Below are 19,261 nucleotides of genomic sequence, written 5' to 3'. Positions count from 1 at the left end.
AGCTATGAACATGGTAATGGAAATATAAACATAACTATATAGACATAAAAACCTATGATTCTATAGACATAATGTTTTATTTCATAAATTGATATGTTTCTATGACATACAAACCCTTAGCCTAATTTTGATTAAGTTCTAAATACTAAGTCCCAGTGATTGTAAATAGAGATTGCCCCCTTGAACACTTGATTGTTAAACTTGTCATTTAACATATGATGTAAAAATCAATGTTAATAAATTCTTTAATAAAAAATAAATAAAATAAGAAAGAGCATTAGGCTCTGAGTATATAAGTACTCAAGCCCCCCCCACACACACTATTGTTCCTCTCTTGTCCCTACCACATTATTGTCTGGGTCACAGCTTTATTGGAAGTTTTAAATTGCAGAGTGTACTTTCTCCTACAGTATTCTCCTTTTTCAGAATTATTTCAGCTCTTCCAAGTTCATTGCCCTCCTATATAAGCTTTAGAATCCACTGTATGTCTGTCTGTCTGTCTATCTCCCTTCCTCCCTCCCTCCCTCTCTCTCTTCTTTCTTCCCTCCCTCCCTCCCTCACTCTGCCAAAGGTATGCTGGGGTCTCATGCTTTTTTTGAACAAAATAACAAATGAGGGGAGCACATACGTAGCACTTAACAAATGATTTCCATTTGCAAAAGTAGAAAGTGATCTTCAATGATGAAAAATAACTCCAAACTGTTATAAATATGAAAAGGATTGCACTTTTCTACTTTGAACCTTTGTGGTACAGATGAGCTAGAATGTCAAGCTTTCATTCAGTTAGTTCTCTGGGGATAAAGACCTTTATCTTTGCTAGTGTGAGTGGCCCAAGAATAAGTCTCAGGCTGGTAAAGGAGCTTCTCTAGCAGGGGTCCCAAGTTCGATTGCCTCCTCAGTGTAGGTGGTAGATGACAAGTCCCAGGTCTCATGAAGGCTGACAATACAAGGGGTGGCAGTTGCAATGACATTCACATAAGATAGACCTATGAGTAACCCTTTCTAGAGTTTCAAGGAAGAGATGAATTCTGACTGAGGAAAAGTGATTGATTTCATATTGAGCATATGCATATCCTCAAAGCCGTAGTAGAAGCTGAGTGTTGGTGGTTCACGTCTATAACTCTAGCTACTCAGGAAGCTGGTATCTAAGAATTGCAATTTAAAGCCATCCAGGGCAGAAAAGTCCATGAGACTCTTAGCTCTAATCTGCAAAGTGCTAGAAGTGGAGGCATGGTTCAAGTGATAGATCACTAGATGTGAGCAGAAAAAGCCAAGCAAGATCTTTAAGCCTGAAGTTCTGTATATGTGGTACTGAGGAATTGAACCCAGAGCTTTGTGCATGCTAGACAAGCACTCTACCACTAGGCTACCCTCCAGGTCCCTCAAGGGTGTCTCTTGTTTTTGCATGTATCAGTACTTTATTCTTTTTCATGGCCCAGTAATAATCTATATTTTAACTATCCATCTGTTAATGGACATTTTGGGTCATTTTTTGTCTGTTATGAATAATGGTCTGTTAACACTTGTATGTATAAATATTCATGTTTTAAATTCTCTTCAGTATATACCTAGCTATGTAATTTCTAGATCAAATGGTAACTCAATATTTAACTTTTTGAGAAGTAGCATGATTTTTTTTAAGTAGCTACTCATTTTACATTCTAACCAGCAATGTCTGAGAGTTCTCCACATCCTCACCAAAACTACCGATTTCCTGACTTGTTATTCTAGCCCTACTAGCATGTGTATATAGTACTATTTCATTGTGATTTAGAGTTGGATCTCTCTAAAGACTAATAATAACCATTATTTAATATAGTTCTTAACCACATATATATCTTTTTTTTTTTTTGCCAGTCCTGGGCTTGAGCTCAGGGCCTGAGCACTGTCCTTGGACTTTCTCAAGGCTAGAGCTCTACCACTTGAGCCTCAGCACCACTTCTGGCTTTTTTCTATGTATGTGGTACCGAGGAATCGAACCCGGGTCTTCATGCATGCTAGGCAAGCACTTTAACCACTAGGCCAAACTCCCGGCCCCAGACATATATCTTATTTACAAAAATGTCTATTTGAATATTTTTGCCAAATTTTAGTGGGAATATTTATGTTTCTATTATTGACCTATAAGAGCTGTGCATTTGTTCTAGGTACAAGTTCTTGGTCAAATACATAGTTTACAAATATTTTTTCCTGTTCTGTTTTCTTTTCTTTTCTTTATTTTTGCCAGTCCCTGGGCTTCTACTCAGGGCCTGAGCACTGTCCTGGGGCTTGCTCAAAGCTAGAGCTCTACCACCACTTGAGCCATAGCACCACTTCCGGCTTCATCTATATATGTGGTACCAAGGAATCAAACCTGGGTCTTTGTGCATTAACTATGCAGGCACTCTACCACTAGGCCAAACTCCTGGCCCTGTTTTCGTTCTCTTGATGGTAAAGCACAATGTTTTTGTTTTGTTTAGTTTTGTGCTGGTACTGGGGCTTGTTTGTTTAGTTTTGTGCTGGTACATTGAGCTCAAGGCTAGAAGTCTACTACTTGAGCCACAGTTCCAGTTCTGTTTTTTGATAGTTAATTGGCAATCAAGGTTCATGGTCTTTCTTGACCAGGCTGGCTTTGAACAGCAATCCTCAGATCTTATCCTCATGAGTAGCTAGTATTATACATATGAGCCAAAACATAAATGTTTTTTATTGTGATGAATTATAGTTAATCTTTTTTTGGTTGCTTGGGATTTGGTGTACCTACACAGTTATTGCCTGATCCAAGACCACAAAGATTTGCTTCTGCATTTTCTTGTAATAATTTTTATAGTTTGGGCTCTTACTTCAATGTCTTTCACCTATATTTTCACCATTTAATTTTTATATATGGTTGAGTTACAAATCCAGTTATTTCTTTTACATGTGACTATTTTTGTTGTCCTGAATCCATTTGTTGAAAAGACCAATCTTTCTCCATTGTTGAGTCTGACATCCTTATTGACAGTTGACCCACCATATATAAGTTTATTCCTGGACTCCAGCTTCTAATCCATTGACCTCTAGATCTATCCTTATCCCTGTACCATGATTTGTGGTCTTAGTGATAGAAAATGAAAGGCTGTGTTTAATGAATAATACCATCCCATGTCTCATCGCCTCACCTTAGTGAGTGACACCATGCCTTCACCTCAGGTAGAAATAACATGACACATTTCCCCTCTAAAAGATCATCTTTCTTGTTTCCTCCATCTCCCTAGCACATTCCTTTGCAGACGTTACTCAAATTCATGGTGGACATTGCATTGGGAATGGAGTATCTGAGCAACAGGAATTTTCTCCATCGGGATTTAGCTGCTCGGAACTGCATGTAAGATCCTGGGTGTCCTGCAGGGTGCGGGGGGGTGGGGGGCTCCCTTGGTGTGATATGAAGGAAGGTTCCATGTTCCTGATTCAGTATGGTGTTCTGCTTGGAAGTTTTCCCTGTCTCTGCTTCCAAGGTTCTGATTGACCTTTTTCATTTTCAGCTTGCGCTACCTTACAAGCCCTAGGCAGGGTCTTTGAGCCCTTCACAATGCCACCAGCTTAGCTTCGGACCCAGAGAGAGTGTGAGTCAGCTGCTTGTAATCATGAATCACATGGCATGACAAAGATGGATAGTGGCTTACTTCACTTTAATGACAATCATAAATGTTTATCCCTTCATTTTCCTAATGTTGTGTTGTACCTGGACCACGCAGAACCTCTCCTTACATAGCACGAGAGGGCTCATTATATGAAAACTTTGGACTTGACTTTACCCCCTTCAACATGCTTTAGCAGAGCCATCATCCACTATAAATATTCCAAAACAATAACAAGCCAGACACAGTGACTCACACCCGTGATCCTAGCTACTTCAGGAGGATTGACGTTCAAGTTCAACCCAGGCAAAAAGTGAGTGAAATTTCATGTCAACCAATAAAAAGCAGGGTGTGATGGCACACACCTGACACCTCAGCTATGTGAGAAGTGTAGCTAGGTTTGTGGTCCAAGCCTGAAAAATATAAGGAAAGCAAAAATGACTTGAGTGGCTAAAGTAGTAGCTTGACTGCCTAGCAAATGCAAGGACCTAAGTCCTTAAAGAAGGAGGAAGAAAGAAAGGAAAGAAGAGGGAGAAAAGGAAGAGAAAAGGAAGGAAAGGAAAGGAAAGGAATTTGTGGCAGAGACTAGTTACCCATCCCTCATTCTCTCTCTTTCTCTTTCCTCTCCCTTGTTTTCCCCCTTCTTTTTGTCTATTTTAATAGGTTACAAGTGCAGTTGTGTTTGCTCAATTTTTTAGTTAATTCTTCAAGTACCCGCCTCATCTTAGCAAAGAGCCCAGCCTCTGTTTCTTACATTGTGAACTTTCTCACCTCTCTAGATCATATCTTCACCTCGCCCAATGACTCTTAGTCCACAGGACCGGTACACTTTCAGACCTCAAGCAGTTTGGCCCCTGGCCAAGCCCAGACAGAGCTGGTACTCCCTCTGCTCCCACCATGCTCCCTCTCTGTCCTCACCAGTGTCTCCAGCCACTGTGTCTGGGTATTCCTGCTAGGCCAGCTCCACACAGACCAGAGTAATGTAGGATGGTAACTTGCAGCCACATCAGATCTGGGTGAGACATGGCCTTTCTCTGTACAGGTTGCGAGATGACATGACTGTCTGTGTGGCGGACTTCGGCCTCTCCAAGAAGATTTACAGTGGTGATTACTACCGCCAAGGACGCATTGCTAAGATGCCTGTGAAGTGGATTGCCATAGAGAGCCTTGCAGACCGGGTCTACACAAGTAAAAGTGATGTGGTATGTACACGGCTTTGAGTCAGGTTCCCCAGGGCAAAGATGGGGGTGAGGATACCCTGAAAGAATGATTGAGGGGATGTAGCTTAGTGGTAGAATACTTAGTAACATATGCAAGGCCCTGAGTTCCATTCCCAATACCACAAAAAAAAGAAGATAAATAAAGAGAGAAGGAGGAAAAGAAGGGAAAGGAGGGGAAAACAAGATCAGATGTGATGGCTTACACTTGTAATCTTAGCCATTAAGGAGGTGGAGATTGTGAGGATTATAGTTCATAACTGGCCTAGACAAAAAAGAAAAGATTAGTAAGATCCCCATCTCAAACCAGCAACAACAAAGAAGGTAAGTGTGGTAGTGTGTATCTAGGATCTTACTCATACTGGAAACTTTAGTGGAAGGATCATGGTCAAGGTCAGCCTGGACAAAAAGTGTGGAATTCGACCAGAAAAACAAAGCAGAAAGGGCTAAGGGTCTGGCTTAAGCTGTAGAGCACCTGCCAAGCAAGCAGGGTGACCCCACGTTTACAAAATCAATTAATTTTGGGAGGGAGGAAGAGGGAATAGGAGAGGGAGAGAAAGGAAGGGAAGAATAGAGACAGACAGGGAAAACAGAGAAAAGGAGTGAAGGGAAGGAGGAAGGAAGCAATGGATGGAGGGAAGAAAGAAAAGGAAAGAAAAAGAAAGGGAGAGAGAAATGAAGGAAGGCGGAAAGGCAGGCTGGTGTCACAAGACATTTCTTTGGCAAACGCAGTTGGGATTGTGAGAAGGGCTCAGACTTGTTTCATTTCTTGCAATATACTTCCATTCAGACAGAACAATACATTCATTCTGGTGAAGTGTCCTGACATTCAGAAGCTGTGTTTTGCCTAGGACTATACTGCCTACATCTAGGATATTTCCTGTTCACATGAAGTTGAATGAGTTCATCTAGTGGTTCTTGGAACCCATCTACTATACAGAAGGTGCTGTGTCATTAGTGGAGCTTGACCCAAGCTCCACTGTCACCCCACAAAGAACATGAAGCAGGGTGGATTGAAGATGAGGCTTGAACTGCCCTTACCACATTTCCCCGAAGAGCTTGCATAAAAAGGGGGAACTGTGACACTCCAGCCCCATGGCGTTGCCGTGTCGGGAGAGGAGTGGGTCGCAGACATAATTGCCAGCTTTGTGCACAATGGTCAGGGCTTTAAGGAAGTGACATTTGCCAATGAAAAAGTCCATTCAGCTTTTGTGGAAAGGCTTGCATTTTAACTCATTTTGCTTTGTTCTCAGTGGGCATTTGGCGTGACTATGTGGGAAATTGCAACACGGGGAATGACTCCCTATCCTGGAGTCCAGAACCATGAAATGTATGACTATCTTCTCCATGGCCACAGGCTGAAGCAGCCTGAGGACTGCCTGGATGAACTGTAAGTGAGGGTCCCCTGTCACTGGGCTTTGCATGGACAGCCACTGATTCTGTGAGGTCTTAGGGAAATACAGCCGGAGAGGGGAATCTGTGGTTAGCTGGGTGGGCATGCGCAGAAGGAGGCACCTGCCAACATCTCAGTCTGGCAGCCATTCCAGATGTCTGAGGTAATGTGTACGCATCTCCAGTGAGCCCACTGGCTCATTCATCTGTCAATAGGCACTGTCAAGGCAATGGGACATGTTCTCCAACTCCATAAGCATCTCTGAAGTATGTTCTGTCAATAAATAATATTGTATAGGAAGAACTAAGATAATTTACTACCTTCTTTAGGTGTACTTATGCTTTTCTTCCTCTTTCAGACCCATCAGTCACATTGATGTCCTTAGGAAACTTAGGAATATAAGCCACTGACTTGGAAATCAAGCTGGTCCTCAGAACTCTGTGTGTGTGTGTGTGTGTGTATGTGTACATGTGTACAGTACTGGGTCTTGAACTCAAAGTCTCATGTTCTCTCTAGCATTTTCACTCAAGGTTGGTACTGTATTACGTGAGCCACACCTCTACTTCTGGCTTTTTGCTAGTTAATTGGAGGTAAAACTCTTTTGAATTTGAACCGGGATCCTCAGATCTCAGCCTCATGAGTAGGTAGGATTACAGATGTGAGCCATCTGTACCTGGCTTGCATGGGAAACAAGCTGTTCTAACAGTGCAATTCCTTAATCATTAGCCATAGATATATGCCATTAGTACAAAGTAGACCTAGAAATGTGTATTCTAAAATGCTTCTTGGGAGACAGTGCTCAGCTGGGTGTGAATATTTGCAGGCTCTGCTAGAGTACACATTCCGTCTCAGTCCGTCCCTCTCTGTCTTCAATGCCAGCCTCTGTAGCAAAAAGACCTGGGCTTTAAGTTAAGACAGCTTAGACTCTGCCTCCTGGATAGTCATCTGTAACTTAGCCTCTTTATGCGTCATAGTATCAGCCATGAAAATAACATTGACCATATGTTCTTTAAAGAGCTATAGTGAAGGTCAAGTGAGTGTCTGCATTGGTCAGCCAGTAGGCATACAGGGGAAGCTCACACGACAACCCTAAGTGCAATAGTATCATTGCAGGTTCATCTCCCCAGGCACCTCGCCATTCTTTTCAGTATGATGTCTGTGTGCGTCTGTCTGCAGCTTGATTCTGTGGGCCTTCTTCACATGTATACTGAGAACCACGGATTTGGAGAGGGGCGTTTTCTGTGTATAATCATGCTCAGGGCTTCACGCATGCTAGGCGAGCACTCTACCACTAGGACACACTCCTCTGCCCCCTAACCCCCCCCCCCAGGGGTATTCTTATCACACATAGCAAGAACATTGCAGGACCATGGGCCCATGCTGGCTCAGGGATGTGAGCACCATGCCGGGGTACTGGTGGCAGAGCCTCAGGGCTGCCCCCAGCTATGTCTACACTCCCTCACATCATGGCAAGATCAGTTTGTATGCAGCCGCCCAAGTCCACAAGCCAAACACAAATCTACTTTTGATCCAAGCCATCCCTTGCTTGATAATGGTTATTATTGTGGCTCAGGATGCCTAACATTAACCAGAAACAAGCCCTGTAAATCCCATACCAACATTTTGAAATCCTAAATTAAATTAGCCCTAGTGGTTTCATGGTAGTTTTCTACGGGGCTGTGTTAATGAAAATGTTTGCTTGTGAAAAGAAAGCAGCCTTTCTGTGTATCAGCAGTGAATGAGAAGAGCTTCATTAACTTCCCCTATGTGCCACCACAGTTGGCATTTGCTGTGAGTAGTTTGGGTCTCCCCAAAGTCTGCGCTGTCTCATTGTGGGTTTTAGATGTTTCACATGAAACCAGAATGACGGGGGGCTGAGTTGGCATTCTCTGGGAACAGAGAACAGTGGCAGAGTCAGTCCCTGCCGTGTGGCTAGGCAGCCGGGCAGATGTGAGCAGCCATATCTCCACACTCCTGCTGGCTGCATGCCCGGGGTTTGCAGACACATATGTAGCCAGAAGGCGGTGACCCAGGCTTTCTTCCTGGGATGCTAAAGAGCATCCAATGAGATTTCGGTGCTGCATTGCTGAGGTATTTCCTTCCAAAAAGCGAAATCAGTACTCTGAGCTTCTACTCACAAATTCACTCCTGTATCCAGTTGCTGTTGGGGTATTATTTTTAAAAGCAATAGTATGCAACATAATGATATTAATCATAGAGCCCTTTGTGCCCTGTGCCCTAAACCTGTTACTTAGAGGGACACTCAGTTCTCACACATATACCACCTTGGAATGACCAGGTTGCAGGCCTGCTTCCTGTCACCAAGAAGCCATTCTCTGATGCCTCTGTCAGCATCTCTGGGAAATTTTTCCAGCTGCATTCATTATAGCCTCCTTGCAGCCTCAGGGTCCTTCCCGCTGGCTGGCCATCACAGTGCATGGTCCTGACACTTCCTCAGTCTACCCACACCCACCACAGTTAGCCTGCTCTTTGCTTCCTGGGCCCTACTAGGCTGCAGTTGTCCTTTCTCTGATACAGGTAGAAACTCTGGGCTGGGTGGGGCCTGGGGTTGTCCCCTCCCCCATCCCTCATCACAGTGGTTTCCTGACAAATAAGGAAATAAGCAGATGCAATGCAGATCCATCATTCTCCCTGCTCCTTTTATCAGTCTCCTTAAACATTGTTAGGGCAACAACCAAAGTGTATCCCTAAAATTGTAATCTGAGCATAGCTGAGCCTAGTATGCACAAGGCCCTGGATTCGATCCCCAGCACTGTAGATAGATACATTGTAGATCGATTGATAAATGGATAATAGATAGATAGATAGATAGATAGATATAAAGAATTAAGGTCTTGTTATAGAATAATGGCCCTCACTGTGAGGAGCCTGGCCCTGGCCCAGAAAGAAAAGGCTTGCAAGTGGCAGTGGACCAAGTAGCATTGCTACTTAAGCAAATCCTGCCTTCCCACAGAAAAGACATATACATAGCTAATTTAAAGCAGGGAGCAGTTCTGGAAGCAGACTTATGCAACTATAATCCCCCATCCTCAGAGACAGAACAAAACAGGGACCTAAAAACTGTGGGTAAATTCATAAACCTATGTATTTGGTAAATTGATCTGATCACATTTTTAAAAAATTATAGGGCTGGGGGCCGGGAGTTTGGCCTAGTGGTATAGTGCCTGCCTAGCATGCACAAAGACACGGGTTCAATTCCTTGGTACCACATATACATAGAAAAAGCCGGAAATGGTGCTGTGGCTCAAGTGGTAGAGCTCTATCCTTGAGAAGACCAAGGACAGGTAGAGTGCTTGCCTAACATGCACAAAGCCCTGGGTTCAATTTCTCAGTACTACATACATAAGTTGGAATGGTCTTGTGGCTCAAGTGGCAGTCTTGAGTAAAAGTGCTCAAGGAGACTGCCCAGCCTCCTGAGTTTAAGCCCCAGGACTGGCCAAAAAAAAATGTGGTCAAATACATATAGCATAAAACTTATGATCTTAACCACTGGTAGACAGCTTTGTGGCATTCAGTGCATTCATGCATCACACAGTCACCACCACCATTCACCACTAGAATCCTTTTCATCATAGCTAACTAGAACCCTGATTCTTTCCTCCCTCTGTCCCTTTGCTTCTGACAATCTGTATGGTTATATTGCTTATAAAAATTTTGATGGAATAAGAAAAATGGCCAGTACAATGGCAAGTCCTGAATCTATTTTTTTCTATTCATAAAAATTTACGGTCATCCCAACTTTTTATTACTTCCAAGGTGCAGGACCTCTTGTTCATCACCTCAGTCCACTATTATAAAATAACCCTTTTGTTGGGCCAGGAGCATGGCAGAGTGCTTGCCTCGCATGCATAAAGCCCTGGGTACGAGTCCTTGGTACCATATACACAGAAAAGGCCAGAAGTGGTGCTGTGGTTCAAGCGGTAGAGTGTTAGCCTTGAGAAAGCCCAAGGACAGTGCCTAGGTCCTGAGTTGAAGTCCCAGGACTGGCCAAAAAAAAAAAAATCTACTAAAGTAAATTCCACGGGATTAAGACAGGCACAGGAAGGCTAAATGAAGATGAGGATTGTGACACAGGACTCATACTCTGCTAGTATGTCTGTGTCCTAGGCATAGTGCCTCTGCCTGCAGCATCTGTGCATATTGACAAATGCAGAAGAAATAGAAAATATTATATGTCTACAGTGAAAATCGTATGTATCCACACAAATGAAAGCTGTGTGTTGTATGTGAAGTAAAATACACTAATAGCATTAGTAGGATGTAATTAAAAGTATGGGAATTGCACAGTTAGGTTCCTAACAGCACCTGCAACCTACTATATGGATGAGATGACTTAAATTGAGGCCTTTCTTTTCCTATGTGTATGTCAATCCTAGAGCTTGAACTCAGAGCCTAGGCACTGCCTCTTAGCTTTGTTTGCTCAAGGCTAGCACTCAACCACTTGAGCCACAGCTCCATTCTCAGCTGTTTTGGGTGATTAATTGGAGATGAGAGTCCTGTAGACTTTCACGATTTGAACTACAGTCCTCAGGTCTCAGCCTCCTGTGTAGCTAGGATTACAGGAATGAGTCACCAATGCTCTGCTCATGCTGTTTTCTTTTCCTTCCTTCCTTCCTTCCTTCTTTCCTTCCTTCCTTCCTTCCTTCCTTCCTTCCTGCCTTCCTGCCTTCCTGCCTTCCTGCCTTCCTGCCTTCCTGCCTTCCTTCCTTCCTTCCTTCCTTCGTGTGTGTGTGTGTGTGTGTGTGTGTGTGTGTGTGTGTGTGCGCGCGCGAGTGTGTGCGCGCGAGTGTGTGCGTGCATGTGTGCGTGCATGCATCATGGAGCTTGAACTCATTGCCTGGGCACTGTCTCTGAGATTTTCTTTTGTTCAAGGTTAGCACTTTACTATTTGAATCATGCTCCATTTTTCTTGTTTGGGGGTAGCTAAATAGAGATAAGGGTATCACAGACTTTCCTACCCTGGCTGGCTTTGAACCACTATCCTCAAATCTCAGCTTCCTGTGTATCTAGGATTATAGGTGTGAGCCACCAGCACCTGGCTCATGTCATTTTCTTATCCAGCGGTATCAGTACCAACTTCTCCACACAGGAAAGAGTCAGATGGTACAACTGTTTATGAGTCTAGTGGCTCCTGACTGTTCTATCATATTCCTTTAAATGCATCTCCATTGTAATTCTTAATGACCTTGAACACTGAGAATTAATTTACCACCAGGAAGAGAAGGTTTTCCCTAAAGAACTTAGCAGACCTTCCCAATCTGAAGCAGACGCCCCTCCCTCCTCTGCTACCATGTGGCCAAGGTACACTCTAACTCTCCCAAGTCCACTTTTATTATTCTACAAGGTGGCCTCATAGGGCTGTTGGGAAGTGTAGAAGGAGAAATGCATACTTCATCCTTCATTCCTGCTGCTCCTGTGCCACCCCTGTCCCTTGCCACTCCTGCACCATGCCACCCATGCCCCCATGCCAGTACCTGTTCCTGTGCTGCCCCTGCTCCTGGCAGTCCTAGCTATCCCTAGGGCTCCATCTCACTCAGCTCTCTTGGTACCATCCCAGTTTGATGGCATAGAACAGAGATTGGAAAGCTTCATTAAAATGCCAGCCATGAGTATTTTTGCCTTTGTGAGCCCTTTGTAGCCCCTGCTCACCACTGCCAATGTAGAAAAAGGCAGTCATTATCAACTTATAACCAAACTGGCATAGCTTGTTGCAATAAAACTTTAGTTACAAAGAGCTAATAGGCCAGATTTGGCCCCAGGCCCGAGCTGGCCAAGCCTTATAGAAAAAGGAGGACTTTAAATGTTCTTTATTTGAAAGGGAAGGTAAAAATGCCATGTCTATCTCCTCTTCTTGGAAACAGAACAGTTTTCTTGTCAGATACCCATGGAGCATTTACAAAAGTTGAGTAAAGATTTCACCACCCCTTGAAAAGCAATTTCAAAGCTAGGTGCTGGTGGTACATGCCTGTAATCCTAGCTGCTCAGGAGGCAGAGATCTGAGGATCATGGTTCAAAGCCAGCACCCACACACACAAAAATACAAATGCAAAAACAAAGCAAAACAAAAAAAACAGTGGCTGGGAGTTTGGCCTAGTAGTACAGTGCTTGCCTAGCATACATGAAGACCCAGATTTGATTCCTCAGTACTATATACATAGAAAAAGGCAGAAGTGGTATTGTAGCTCAAGTGGTAGAGTTCTAGCCTTGAGAAAAACCCAAGGACAGTGCTTAGGCCCTGAGTCCAAGCCTCCGGACTGGCAAAAAAGAAAGAAAAGCCAGCGCAGGAAGGGAAGTTTGTGTGACTTTTGTCTCAACCACCAAAAAGCCAGAAGTGGAGCTGTGGCTCAGATGCTAGAGAACTAGCACTAAGCAGAGAAATGCTCAAGGAGAGAATCCAGGCCCTGAACTCAAGCCCCAAGGACCAGCACACATTAAAAAAAAAAAAGAATCTCAATAGTTGTTATAAAATTATTATTAAAATTGAATACTAATGAGCAATTCAATGAAGACCGAGCAGTGGGTGGTACTAGGGGGTCGGGTGCTGTGGTAGGAGATGCTCAGTTGTCTCTCGCTCTCAGGTATGAGATCATGTATTCTTGCTGGAGCACGGATCCCTTGGACAGACCCACCTTTTCCATGCTGAGGCTCCAGCTGGAAAAACTCTTGGAGAGTCTGCCTGATGTGGAGGACCAAGCAGCCATCATCTATGTCAACACCCACCCACTAAAGAACGAGGAGCACTCCCCCGAGGCTCCGCCACTGACTCACCTGGACATGAACATTGATCCTCACTCCATTATTGCTTCTTGTACGCCAAGTGGGACCATCAGCGTGGTCACAGCAGAAGTGCACGAGAGCAACGCTCAGGAAGAGAGGTACATCTTGAACGGGGGCAGTGAGGAATGGGAGGACTTGGCTGCTGCTGCCTCTGCCACGCTCACAGCTGGAAAGGACAGTGTATTACCAGAAGACAGACTCGTCAGGAATGGGGTTTCCTGGTCCAGCTGTAGCACACTGCCCTTGGGGAGCTCGTCAACATACAAATTTCTGTTTGCTGATGACTCCTCAGAAGACTCAGAGGTCCCAATATGAGAGATTTCTGCCTGTTATCAGTTGAATGGTGACATGTGCCTGATTTGTTTCTTTGTTTTTACCAAGTAAACCCCATGATCCAGACTACCAGATGAATGTTGCCAAGTAAGTGTTCTTCAGAAAGAAGAAGAAGTTGGGAATGGTGGTACATTGCTGTAATTCCAGCATTCAGTAGGCTCTGGCAGGAGGATTGCAAGTTCTAAGGCAGCCTGAGCTACAAAGCCAGAATCCGTCTCTGAAAACAAAAACAACACAAAATAAGGCTAGGGGTATGGCTCAGTGATAGAAGGCAAACTTAATATGTGTAGGGTCCTGTATTCCATCCCCAGCACCACAAGAAATAAAAATATATAATATATATTTATTTAAAGAGAAAAAATATCTGTATATGATGCAAAGAGTGAAGCATGCTTTGTTTCAGTAAGACTTATTTTTTGTCATATTTTTCCTTGCAGATCTTATCATTAGCTTCAGTTATTCTTTAATGCTAACATGTATACAAAGTTGTTTATTTTGGAAGTCCTTTTCTTTTTTGCCAGTCCTGGGGCTTGAACGCAGGGCCTGAACACTGTCCTTGAGCTTTCTTCAAGGCTAAAGCTCTACCACTTGAGCCACAGTACCATTTCCAGCTTTTTCTATGTATGTGATACCAAGGAATCGAGCCGGGGTCTTTGTGCCTGCTAGGCAAGCACTTTTCCCGCTAGGCCAAACTCCTGGCCCAGAAGTCCTTGTCTTCTGTGACACTATTAAATGTAAAATACTTGTAAAATGAAATACCATATTTGATTTCACATCTGGTGTTCATGAGAAATGTCATATGCCCACATGAATCATGTGTTTGATAAGAATGATTTGGTGATAAGAAAAAAGAATGATTTGGTGATGTCTCAAGTTTTATAAGTGGCTAACCATTTGCTACAACTTCCTAATAAAACCTGAACGAGGAAACATGTGCTGAATTTACTTCACACGAGGAACAAGTGGCCATCAACAGCTCTGGGGCATGAGCAGAGGGCTTCCCTTCATGCCTGTTCCTCACATTGCTTGTTCCCTATGCCTGCACTTGATTTTTAGAGATACGGAAATAAAAGATAATAAAGAACTAAAGAATCTAACCTGATTGGAAGGATTTCAGATACGCTGCAAAAGAGGTTTTTCCCTTTTTTTTTTTTGCTCCATTTCCAGGGCTTGAACTTGGGACCTGGGCACTATCCCCTGAGCTGCTGCTGCTGCTGCTTTTTCTTTTCTTGCCAATCCTGGGGTTTGAACTCAGGGCCTGAGCACTGTCCTTCGACATTCTCAAGGCTAACACTCTAAAAAGCTATGGTTCTTTTTCTGTGTATGTTGTACTGAGGAATCAAACCTAGGGCTTTATGCATGCTAGGCAGGCACTCTACCACTAAGCCACATTTCCAGTCCTGCAAAAGAGGTTTTGAAGAGTGGGTACACCCTTGGGAAATGCTACTGGCAGAAGGTAAGCAAGGCAAGGAGGAGGGCACTGGCTCTAGAGTTCACATCCTCACTCTCCTACTTCAAAATAGCCATTATTGGTTGAGCACTTGCTATGTGTTAAATGCTGTAGGTGAGTTGTCCTGTTTAATCTCTGCATCATCACAACATGGTTTCAGTGCCATCACCATGTCCAAGCCAGAAACCAACGCTTGGAGATATTAGGTGACTTGGCTGATGGCCCCAGTGTGGAGCATGGTAGAGCCTGGATTTAAAACATTTGTTTAAAGCTATAATTTGGGAATTGACTTTACATTGCAGCAACAAAAGGCCCAAGGGAATTCATTTATTAAAGGGAAAAGGGATGTTCAGCTTACAATTTGGAGATTCTGATCTAAGATCAGGTTGTCCTTGATGGCACTTCTGATGGGGGTGGCAAATGACATGTCTTGGAGAAAGTCCTGTGCAGTTTTCTGCCTGAAAAAGTCTTAGCCGGGCATGGTGGCTCACGCCTATAATCCTAGTTATTCAGTAGGCTGAGAACTGAGGATCAAGGTTCAACGCCAGCCCAGGCACAAAAGGACAAGAGACTCTTATCTCCAATTAACCTCTAGAAAACGGGAAGTGGGGCTTGGCTCAAGGGTAGGGTGGTAGCCTAGAGCTGAAGAACTCAGGGACTGCGCCCAGGGTGTGTTCAAGCCCCATGATCCACAAAGATAAAAAAAAGAAAAAGTCTCAATATCCTGGAGGTCCTTTCAATTAGCTTCATACTATATGGTCTTATGTATCAAGGTTTTTCTCTATTACAGATCTCTGTAAGTAAAGCCCAAGGTTTCTACTGATTATGACGAATGAGGGAAACCATTGAGCCTAAGTTCCTTTGAGTCTGGCTTACTTCACTTAATATGATTTTTTCTAAGTCTGTCCCTTGGTTATCTCATATTGTTACAGTATCTCACTTTGTTATCTGATATATTGAATTTATTTGTATTTGGTTATTTGAAATTTGATAGGGAAGGGGGGAAAACCAAGACGGGTGGGGAGTGTGGGGGGAGGGTGATGGGTACCAAGACATGTGAAAGGGTATCAATGTATGTGAATTACTGCACCTTCTATCTGGCAAAAAAAAATTAAAAAAAAAGAAAAAGAAAAAGTCTTGAGGGGACTGGGAATGTGGCTTAGTGGTAGAGTGCTTGCTTAGCACGCATAAAGCCCTGGGTTTGATTTCTTGGTAGCTCATACATAGAAAATGCCGGAAGTGGTACTGTGGCTCAAGAGGTACAATGATTTCAAACCCTAGGACTGGCAAAAAAGAAAAAATCTTGAGGGTCTAGAAAGAATCTGCATTGTTATTTTTTTTTTAAATGCCAGCACTAGATTTTATTAGTGAAAGGTCAAAAAGAAGAAAAGAAAATACATTTTTAAGACATTGTTCAAAATTTTTGAATGGTTATATTTTAAAAATCAGTAAAATATTTTTATCACCTTGTGTAAAATTGCTTGTTGATAGTAACAGTGAAGACTCTAAAGCGCTTGCCAGATGTGGTAGCTTAAACCTGTAGTCCCAGCTACTTAGCAAGCTGGTTCCAGGTTCAACCCATTGAAATCTCCTCACTGATAACCTTGTGCCCACAGTGTTCTTAACCTCTTTGAATGTTTAGAAGTTTGGAAAGAACTAACTTTGAAATCATCCAATCATTGGCAGACTTGTGTGCCGATATTCTGAAAACAACCTTTCCTGTGTTCTGTTGTATAAACTCAAATTACCTTTAGAGAAAAAGTGGCTTCTAGGGGCAAAACAGCGGATGAGAGAAAACAGGAAGAAACAAGTCCACCATTGTCTTCAGCTAAACTGGGACTAGGCTTGGAGAGGTCAAGAGGACAGGAAATAAACAATACCGGACATACTCGTGAGCTACCGAGTGAAACTAGCTTGGCCTGACAGGAGATCTTCTCTTTTTGGCTTTCTTGCTTTCCTGGCAGAATGAGGGAAGAAGCAAAAATCAAAGCTCTCTGCTTTGTGATCTCAGAGGCAGGGGCTGGATGGAGAATCCCTAAGTATTATTGGGGTCACTTGGCTGTTCTAAGGCTGTTTCCTCCAGGGTGGGCTGAAGACAGCACCTTCTTCTGAAAAGAAGAACCTCACACTTAGAGGGACGCTTTTCCAAGTTTCACTTGCCCTTCCACTTTTCCTGATGTTATCACTTCTCTCCAAAATAATATACTCAATCAATGTATGAGTGTATGAATGTATGCTGAGCATGTGTGAGGCCTTATGTTCAATTCCCCCCACCCAAAATAATAATTGTGTGTGCATGCCTGTACACAAGCACATGTTCGCGAGCTGGGGTTTGAATCCTGAGGCTGCACACTCTCACCAGGCTTTTTTTTTTTCTCTCTTTCAGCTGCTGCTTTATTGTAGGTCAACTGTATGTTTAATAATTCACCAATACAAACATACTTGGGGATTGTAGATTTGTTTCCAGACAGATCCCTGTGATAAAGCAATATTGCAATACAGTGAGTCATACAAATTGGTTTTCCTGTGTACATCATAGTGTAATGGACTGAGTGGGATCACATTGCATTAAAACTGATTGTCTTTAATTAAAATGCTTAGTGCTAAAAACATTAACAGTTCTCCAGGCTTTTTTTAAAATTATTTTTATTATTATTTTTTGCCAGTCCTGGGGACTGAGCACTGTCCCTTGGGCTTTCCTCAAGGCTAGTGCTCTACCACTTGAGCCACAGCACCACTTTGTCTTTTTCTATGTATGTGGTACTGAGGAATTGAACCTGGGTCTTCGTGCACACTAGGCAAGCACTCTACCACTAGGCCAAACTTCCGGCCCCTCTCACCACATTTTTTGTTCATGGAGAAAACTACCACTTGAGCAACACCTCCACTTCTGTCTCTTTGCTGCGACAGAAGATAAAGCATCTTAAAGATTGGTCTGACCACAGTTCAGGATTTGTCTGAACTGTGATTCTCACATATCCACTCCTGAATAGCTAGGATTATCCGGGTCAGCTTTTACAAAATGAATGATTTAATTTAAAAAGAGAGAAATTGGCCTGAGCCACTGTTGCATAGAGTTAGGGTATTCCAAAAAGTGAAGGACTGGTCATACCTCTCACCTCAAACAGCTTTAGGACTCAGGAGTGGGGAAGGTCCTTCATGGATCGAGTCCAGTAGGTTACTGCTTTATGGAGCTTTGGTGGCTTTGCCCACTTGGGAGTTCTGGTAAGCAGTGGAGTCAGCATGTGGGCATATGTGTCACCTGGCCAGCGGAGATTGTCTGTCTACATGTCCATTAGCTCAAACAGAAGCAGTTCCCTACCCAGGAAACAGGTCAAACCACCCTTTCTAATCTTCCAGCCCAGGCTCATTCTGGCAAGACTAGTTCTCATTCATGAACGTCAGCACCCAGTGCAACAGCTCCAGCAAGTGGCTGGAGCTTCTGCTGAATCAATGGGAAAATAACGGACCCCCAAATAAAACAGCTGCAACAGCACTTTGACTTCTCTAAAGATGTCTAGTTACTTTGGGTGATAAATGGGAAAACAGGAAGTTTTGTCTTGAATGAACATTTCAGTAACACAGTGTCCTTATGTTTCTATCTCCTTTTTCTCATAAATAAGAACAGCAGCAGAACTATCACTCTTTAACAAGCGTTCTTAATAAGCTGGGGTTTTTTGTTTGTTTTGTTTTGTTCTTTGTCTTGTCAGTCATAGGGCTTGAACTCAGGGCCCTGGGCACTGTCCCTGAGCTTTTTTTGCTCAATACTAGTATTCTACCACTTTGAGCCACAGTGCCACTTCTGGTTTTCTGGTGGTTAACTGGAAATAAAAGTCTCACAGCCTAGGCTGGCTTTGAACTGCAATCCTCAGATCTCAGCTTCCTGAGCAGCTAGGATTACAGACCTGAGCTATCAGTGCCCACAACAATCATAATTTCTTTAAAAACCATAATTGTTCAATGTATTGATATCGAAGTGTAATGATTTTTAGAAACTGTAACCCTCATTATTAGAATATTTTCATGCACAGTATATTTTATGATATTTTTCTATTATCCCAGTTTTAGAGTTATTTTGTCCAGTCCTGGGGTTTGAACTCGGGGCCTGAGCACTGTCCTTGGGCTTTTTCCTCAAGGCTAGCACTCTGCAACTTAAAGCCACAAGACCACTTCCGGTTTTTCTATGTATGTGGTACTGAGGAATTGAACCTGGGTCTTCACGCATGCTAGGCAAGCATGATTACCACTAGGCCAAACTCCTGGCCCAATTTCTGGCTTTTTCTATGTATTTGGCACTGAGGAATTGAATCTGTGTCTTTACGCACGCTAGGGAAGCACTCTACCACTAGACTAAATTCCTGGACCATTTTTAGATATTTGAAAGAGAAACTTGAGAGTAGGAATTAGCCCTTTCTATCCCTTTAGAATGTAATGTTAATTAACTGGGATTGTATAACTATAAATTCTAATT

At 43.1% G+C, this 19,261-nt stretch overlaps 1 protein-coding gene across 1 annotated transcript in view; it reads left to right on the top strand.

Annotated features, from left to right (window-relative positions):
- Mertk (MER proto-oncogene, tyrosine kinase) overlaps positions 1-15,780 on the top strand; it is a 122,156-nt gene extending 106,376 nt beyond the window's left edge. The window contains exons 16-19 of the mRNA XM_090336375.1: positions 3,237-3,346; positions 4,642-4,801; positions 6,070-6,206; positions 12,809-15,780. Of these exons, the coding sequence (XP_090192501.1) occupies positions 3,237-3,346; positions 4,642-4,801; positions 6,070-6,206; positions 12,809-13,322 (921 nt within the window). The 3' untranslated portion in view covers positions 13,323-15,780. The remainder of the gene's footprint in view (positions 1-3,236; positions 3,347-4,641; positions 4,802-6,069; positions 6,207-12,808) is intronic.
- The last annotated feature ends 3,481 nt before the right edge of the window (positions 15,781-19,261 follow it).

Source organism: Megascapheus bottae, chromosome 7 (genome assembly GCF_031878675.1).
Source record: "Megascapheus bottae isolate mThoBot1 chromosome 7, mThoBot2.hap1, whole genome shotgun sequence".
NCBI lineage: Eukaryota > Metazoa > Chordata > Mammalia > Rodentia > Geomyidae > Megascapheus > Megascapheus bottae.
This window is presented reverse-complemented; position numbering and strand designations above follow the sequence as displayed.